The 8243-nt window shown below is 40.8% G+C and overlaps 1 protein-coding gene across 1 annotated transcript in view; it reads left to right on the forward strand.

Moving 5' to 3' along the window:
• Positions 1–1377: 1377 nt before the first annotated feature.
• LOC135492807 (MFS-type transporter SLC18B1-like) overlaps positions 1378–8243 on the forward strand; it is a 25843-nt gene continuing 18977 nt past the window's right edge. Inside the window, exon 1 of the mRNA XM_064779450.1 lies at positions 1378–1431. Coding sequence (XP_064635520.1) covers positions 1384–1431 — 48 coding nt within the window. The 5' untranslated portion in view covers positions 1378–1383. The remainder of the gene's footprint in view (positions 1432–8243) is intronic.

An 8243-nucleotide genomic window follows, 5' to 3' on the forward strand; every position in this document is an offset into this window, starting at 1 on the left:
AATAGGGGGCGTGTTTTGAGTTTTTTCTGCCAGTTGGCTGAAAAGAGTGGAAATATCAAAGTCTGTCTAATTTGTCGATTATAAAAAAATTTCCGCGGTCAATCACCAATTTAAATCGCACAAGTCACTCGCAAGACTAACCCGTATATCATATACGAATTTCAGTTTCACAACTCCACGCATTCTTTGATGCGTCGCGGTCAAACATTGACAATTTAACTGCTAAAAGGCTTAAAAAATCAATTGTGGTCTTGTCTCACAGTGGCGGCATCTGTATGCTTATAGTGTATACATATTTGCATCGATCGCTGATCGGAAAATGGAACAAGAGCTTCAGTGTACAAGAGCATAGCTTATTCTTCAACAGTGGCGCCTACATTGATCCAAAGTTTACAAAAAGGAGAACCACTGTTTCAGAGTATGACACCTAATATACAAAACAAAACGAAAGGGAATCGTTTTACACCCCCGACATTGAAGTTATCGAGTATGCTGATCAAATCCATTAATTTCTAAAAATATCATGTGCACTGTATACAAACAAGCATGCTATATCTCCCGGAAGGAGAGTGCACTGATCACATATATTCTTTTGTTACGAAAGGATATTTCAATGTGAATCCGCTATACCCCGTCAGCATTAATATGTGCACTTGTCCACCCTATACAACAAAGAATTGGGCCATTGGATGTGAATGTACTTCCTGGTAGTATAGCAGGCTCTGCTCATGTCGCGCTTGTACACAGTCATGTAAGTCAATTAGCAGTCACCACGTCCTGTCATTGAAATAAATATTTTTTGGCTTTAGCGATCGCTTTACCCAGCGCAAAAGGGACCGGCTTTCTTTTTATAGCCTTACGCAGACAGATTCATGTTAAGTAACACAATTGCTTTTTTCCTAGATGAGTAAAGTAACGCCGAAATATATGTACCTGGCCGGATGCATCTTTGGTGCCGTAACTACTACATTATATGGGTAAGATAACCCTGCCTTTCACTCTCTAAACTGTACCAATATGCGGTAGCCATTTTGCTCTTTTCTAAGTCATCAACTAATCCCTAGCGGCCACATGCGGAGCTAATAATTATAATGTTATGTTTAGCGAGAAAGTAAAATAGTTAAAAATTGAAATTGAAATAACCAAATAATGAATCAAACGAAAAACTAGTAGTCTGGAATGATGTTTTCTTCTGACCTGAACATATGTCATGAGTATCAAGCATGTCTCAAAGCTTAACATAATATGGTTTTTAACCTTAAAATTCCATTTCCTCTTTTCAGCTTGCTTGACATGGCCCAGGACACGAGGACCTTCACAACTTTATGCTTCATTCTGAGGATCGCCAACGCGCTCGCTGCTGCCACTTGTTCTTGCACCGGTATGACAATACTGACGTCACTTTACCCGTCAAGAATGTCTACATTAATTGTAAGTATATTCACGTACGCTTTCATGCGTTAGCTAATATCAGTAGTCAGCCTGTACAGCACGGTATTTTGTGATACGCTTGTCGACAGTGGCTACCGTGGTTTCATTATTCATTCACACGAGATTACCGTCCAGGGGCCACAGTGGTCAAGTGATCCAGTGGTCAAGAAGTCACTGGTTGGGACCTTGAGTGTTTTTTCGGTAGCGAACTTGCTGAACTGGATAATGGGTGGGGAAATTCGAAAGAAATCAATGAATTAGGCTGTTTTTATCATTGACCAGAGAGTGTAGATGGTAGTTGATAAAACTTGGAATCAGTGAAACCATGTAACCTGTGCTAAACCATGGAATAGTCAGTATTAACCGTGGCATCACTGTGCAAGTACCGCGTGAAATCGGGTGCGTTCCTACCACAATTTATACCCTTCCAACTGCCAATCTCGTCCCAGCTGACTTTATTGATAGCAATTAGCCAGTAGTTCCAGAAACCACCTTTTTGTGGAGGATGACGTCATCATGAAATGCATTTGAAATGCGTTGTTGTCGTTAAAAAATAAACTTATATTCATGACGGGCCGCAATTACAAATATCTAATGATTTCTTTTCAATGAAAGCAAAAGAAAGGATTTGTGATTGTTTTGTATTCCATATGCTAGAATAAAACGTTTTTATTAGGAGAATCATTTTGTATACAGGGTGTCCCAGAAAAAACCTAATCCTGAAGTAATGGGATAATATGACCAAGTTGTGGACTACATGGCCAAAATCACGTTTTTACCGTAAAGTAGAAGCAAAATACTTTCCAATGATACCTTCATGACATTCCTCCAGTCGTGCATCAGAGAGCACCATTGTGTTGAAAATGGTGTGTCCAAACGCATTTGTTTCAATTGGGATGAACCAGTGAAATGGAATGTGCACTCACTGTCACACTTGACCTGGAAGACAGGGACAATAACCTTCATGAGGGGTTAACTTACATAATTTTTAGCTCAGCTGACAAAGTCAGCGGAGCTAGTCAAATAGCTATTCAATTGGTGTCCGTCCTTCCATCGTTCCATCCAGCCATCTGTAGACAAAGTTGGGCATTTTGTAATCAAAACAACCGAGGCACTTCAAATCTAGTCTTGCTTATAAACACCGCAGAAAATGTTGCTTACGGAAAAAAATTTGGGCGATTCGACTCAAATTCAGCTCCCCAGGGGGCAAAATGCGTAAATGAAATGCTGACCTGCTGAACCCAGGTTAATGTTATTTTCAATCCACGATTGCAGGTCACCTGATTTTCGAGATTTCGCGGGAAATGAAATTGTAAACAAACGCATGTGTGCAGTTCAAATGTAAACAAAAATGTATTTTTGGTACTTTTGGTCGCTGGACTTGGGTTTTCCCGCAGTTAGGAGCTGGGGTCAAATTGGTGGTCAATTGTTTATGGGTGCTGTTTGAGTCAGAGGTAGCCCTTGATTATGAAGGGATTTTCAAATTAAGATGACCATGGTCTTTTTATGTGCTCACCACAGCTTTCAATACTTGAGAGGCGTGCGGAACCTGACATGGCCTTACCAAGGAGCTCCTCACGGTGCTGAACTTCTAGCTTGCCTGTCGACTAAGTGCCTTTTTGGCCGAGACATTGCTACATGTAGGAGGAGCACGCATTTTAAATTTATAGTAGTGATAGTACAGTTGGTTCGAGCCATTTGGAAGCCGACATGTGAAGGCCTATCTGGGTTCTCCTTCTTCTCCGTATAAAAAGGGGCATATTGCTGACTAAGGAACAAGGCATATTGACATTGCCTCATCATCTCTATCGGACCAATTGATATACTTTTATATGCACGCATACATCACGCCATTTCAGGGTCCGAGTCTGTGGACAATTGGTTTGATTAATTTGTCTCTTCGATATTGCTCCTTTATTGCATTAGATTTTCATCGCAATTCAATCTATTCAAGATGTAGCCAATTTGAACCTGTCTGCGCCAAGGATAGATCGACTCACTAGGGATACGCAGTAGAGCACAATGTCATGACCCTTTGTATTGTAAATTCCAACCACCTGCAGGACAGGTCAATTTCTCTGAATAAAATTAATTTTGTTGACTCCTGTAATCTTTGTAATCTTCAAATGTGAAGAAGTACCGAGAACATGGAACAAGCCTCAATCTGAACAAGGGCCATTCAGGTAGACAACGCACGGTGCGAACTGAAGATAACATTGCCGCAGTTCGACAGCAACTTCTCGAGCATCCAAGGGGAACCAGTAGCAGGAGAAATGGACTTGGAATCGCCAACTCATCGTTCAATCGCATAACCAAGCTTGACCTGAATTTCCATCCATATCGAATGCACGTTCGTCATCAACTGTTGCCTGCGGACCTGGGGAGAAGACTACGTTTTGCTGAATGGCTCCTTGAGCGATGTCGGAGAAATGAAAGGTTTCTCGAGTGGTTGACGATTGGCGATGAAGCAGGATTTTCATTGATTGGACAAGTTAACACCCATAACTGTGTTGAATATGCGCCTATGAGACATCCCCCCAATTTCAACTTCGAGAAAAACATGAGCCGAGAAAAGATCACCGTTTGGATAGGACTGTGTGGTAATGGTACGATTATCGGACCATTCTTCTTTCAACGCAATGTGAATGGTCAAGCATACCTGATGATGATCAACCAAGATGTTGTGCCCCAGCTGCAGTTGCATTTCCAACCTGGTGTCTTCCGACAACTGTGGTGGGCACAGGACGGTGCACTTGCCCACAGACTCATTGCTGTCCGGAATCGCTTGCGGGAACTTTTTCAGGACCGAGTAATTGCTCTGAACCATCCTATCGAATGGCCGGCCCGGTCACCGGATTTGACCCCTTGTGACTTTTTCTTGTGGGGGTATTTAAAAAACAAAGTTTACACCAGTCCACCGCCTAACATCCAAGAGTTACGAGCTCGCATTGAACACGAAGTCGACATCTTGCGCCAAGATCCAGCAATGGTGAGAAGAGCTGTGGCTGACATGCGCCGCCGTTGTGAACTTTGCATTGAAAGGGGAGGTGGACACGTGGAGGGTGTTGGTGCATAAACTGTGTAATTATTGATTAAAAAATGTTAATATCCTCAATTGATAAAAGTCTTGGTTTCTTTCTTCATGTTCGGACTCCCAACTGAAACAAGTGGATTTTGACATGCCATTTTCAAAGCAGTGGTGCTCAGTCATGCTTGACTGGAGAAATGTCCTCAATGTATCATTGGAAAGCATTTTGCTTCTACTTTATGGTAAAAACGTGATTTTGGCCATGTAGTCCGCAACTTGGTCATATTATCCCATTACTTCAGGATTGGGTTTTTCTGGGACACCCTGTATATAATGCTCTGATTAAAGGCCATATATCAAGGTTTGAAAACATGCTTGATACTCATGAAATATGTTGAGGGTTAAAAAAACAAGATCCCAGACATTAAAAAAATTCTAATAATAAAGTCATTATTTAGTTATTTTAATTTTCAATTTTAAACTACATGTATTTGAATTTCCCACCACACACAACTTTAGATTAGTTCCACATGTGGCCGCTAGGGATTTTTTGATGACGTAGATCAGGTCAGTCAGAACAAAGCAAGATGGCTTCCGCATACAGTTCAGAGAGTGAGAGCAGTGAATTTGAGGATGTTTTGGTCGATACAGAAGGATATTTAAACGTTGAGCTGTACATGTTCGAGCCATTAATATCACTAGATCATAATGAGAGTGATCATTCGGACGAAAGTGATTAGAATTTGTGGTTAATCAATTTGCATGGCAGACCTGCCGATATAGCAAAGAAGACATTGATAGACGGTTGCAGATGCATAACATGTATGATTTTTGAACAGACTAATGTTGCACAATATTGTTTCGCCTCGTCAGTGTTGTATCGCCAGTTATGTCATGACGCTGAACTACTATTGAAAAGTGACGGTATTATGCACAATCATCTTGACGTGACGATATAATGCCGTGCAACGTTAGATAGGCCTAGATGTCAGATGACAATAATATGTCATTGACAGTGGCTGTCACTGACACTGACCTGTGTCGCTGTCACCTATGGCTATGGCTGGAACACAAGAAGACACTATGCGGTATCACATGCCCCAATGGGGCCTACACATTATGTATAACAACCGACCTCAGCAGCCTCGGGCATTAAATGCAATTGACATGGTTGGAACAGCTGTTTTTAACAAGTGGCATTTAATATTCAGTTGGATGCAGATATCCGGCTTCATGTGATAATCCGTATCGATAAAGTGATCACTGCAAAGTTTGGCCGAAGGCCCAGGCTTCCAACACTCCAAACGTTTGCACTTCCGAATCCACAGCTTCCTCCTCTCTCGTTCAACTGGCTTTGGAAATTCATGAAAATTGGTCCCATCCGTCATTCGATTGTTCTTTGTGCTAGCCTTGACACAATTCGGAGCCACACAATACACCATAGTGAATGAAACACATTACTTCCAGGTGTGCATAATTAATTAAGGCCCTCCTGCTTTTATGATTGCATGACATGTACAGATGACCTGATCTACATCACAACTTTTGCTGAACCCGCCGCCTGGCTCTAACAAGCCAGTTGCTAGCCTGATCAGGTAATCAAGTTGTCAAACACATAATTGGCTATATCTTCAAAATGGATGGAGCTAATTGCATTTGGTTTTCTGTATTGTATAAAGTGTTAGGTACACTTTTGAAATCGTCTTACAGCAGAAAATGGCAAAAAACATTGATATATGACCTTTAAGCTTGGTAGATAGGACAAACCTGTTCACGGGAATCACTAAAAAATGTGTCCGCTTAGAACTGGTGACATCACGAAAATATATCTACATCCCTCGAAGAAAATGTGCGAAATCGCTCACCGTGAAGGAATTCGTTCTCATTTTCTTCTCCAAACCCGGCTAAAAAATTCGGTAATAAATCTTCTTATACGTTTCTTGTCATGTTTAAGATAATGTACGGATACGTGCCAGCCGGTACTGCATGATGTAGTCAATTTTCTCTGTATCACCCTGTGTGATCACACCGCTCCGTAGTTCAAATAGGCCCCGTGTGGTGGCGTAGTGAGCGGAGCGCTGATTGGTCCATATTATGGGTGTGTTGTGGGCGTGTCGTGATGTGTATGCCCATATTTGGGAGATCAGTAATGTACACTGGAGGCGAGGTATGACTGGGTTGTTCTAAAATATAGGTTGTTGAATCGGAAATGCGACTGATTTCTAAACTACCGTCAAATTCCGATCTGATCATGTAAAAATAAGATCCAAATATTGATTCGTAACCACCTTAGGTTCCAATGGCATTATTTCATGTTTTTATGCATTTTTAGGACTGATTCCATGGTTTAGCACAGGTTACATGGTTTCACTGATTCCAAGTTTTATCAACTTCCAGTATAAATTGCCTACCGTAAGACGGGGTGACATTGGCCCAAGGTGGGGTGACATTGTCAAACACTATGAACAGCAACTCTCGTTTTTCTGTCGGAAAACTCTCGGAATCTGCATCGGTCTCGAAATCACTCGAAAACCACTCGAAATGCTTTACGGTCATTAAACCGTCTCTCGGAAATCTCAAGGAATTAGACCCGGCCTTTGCGAGCCATGCTGGGCAAGAACTCGGAAAGTTTCGAAGAAAATCGAAACAGTTTATCCCATTGTGATTGCTGGTGTAATCTCTGTCGAATATTAACAAAAACGATCGTAAATGACCGAAAATGTTGATCCTTTTGCTTGAGACGTTTTTTCGATTTTTTTCGACAGAGTTCGAGAGGTATTCAGATCGAGCAATTATTTCAGTTCTGCAATACGTTATAGGTGTCGCAAATCCGCATTCTTATCACATCTATTGAAACCGCATGTAGGAGTCTAAAAGTGTCGAAAAGACTCGAATGTTATCGTAATTAGGTGCGGTAGAATACAAAAGGACTCGAAAAGTCTCGTTTTCTATCGTTTTTCTTACAGGTGGTTTCGAAAACGGCATGTCCCGAGTAAATGTCCAGTTGTTACCTTCGTAACATTGGTTGTCACAACACCCTTCAACGTTAACAACACGCGCAAACAATGTATGCCCACATAACCAACGCTTTTAACCTGTGTGTAATCATGCCATCGCCAGTATCCTAAGTTATCAAAATCTAGGAGCTTACTTTTTTTTTTAACGGTATGAACTAGGTTCTTGCGTATTACACAAAAGCCGTTATCATCCATTAAAAATCATAAGAAGAAGAAGATACACTACTCTGAACATGTACATTCTTTCAGGCAATATGTGTGTGTTTTATGTATAAGCAATGAAGTAATAGGGAAACGTATGTACGACTATCTACGACAAAACCTAGAATCATGGGCAAAAAACTTCACCCTTCATCATTATTCATGTACATTTGTCAAGAATTCATTGTTTTAACCCATAAACACTACCAAAAACCCAACATGGAAAATTTCTGTTAACACTGGGGGGGTCTTTGGTTTTTTTAATTTTTTTTCCCCCCAAAAACCTAACCAACTTACCAAACTTACTAAAATACGTAACATGGATAAAACTACAAGTTTCCCTATTACTTAATGATTTTTTTTATTCTAAATCATGAGTGAAAGAATGTACAGTTATGTCTCTTTAGAGAAGTATTTCAGTCAAATTAACCAGGTAACACCTATGAATCAGGTAACACCTATGAATCAGGTAACACCTATGAAACAAAATGGTTACATTAGACCAATGGTTGAATCGTTACCGAAAATCTCTGAAGAAGATCCGGTCAAAGTGCACATGAACCAGA

Source organism: Lineus longissimus, chromosome 8 (assembly GCF_910592395.1).
Source record: "Lineus longissimus chromosome 8, tnLinLong1.2, whole genome shotgun sequence".
In the NCBI taxonomy this organism is placed as follows: Eukaryota; Metazoa; Nemertea; class Pilidiophora; order Heteronemertea; family Lineidae; genus Lineus; species Lineus longissimus.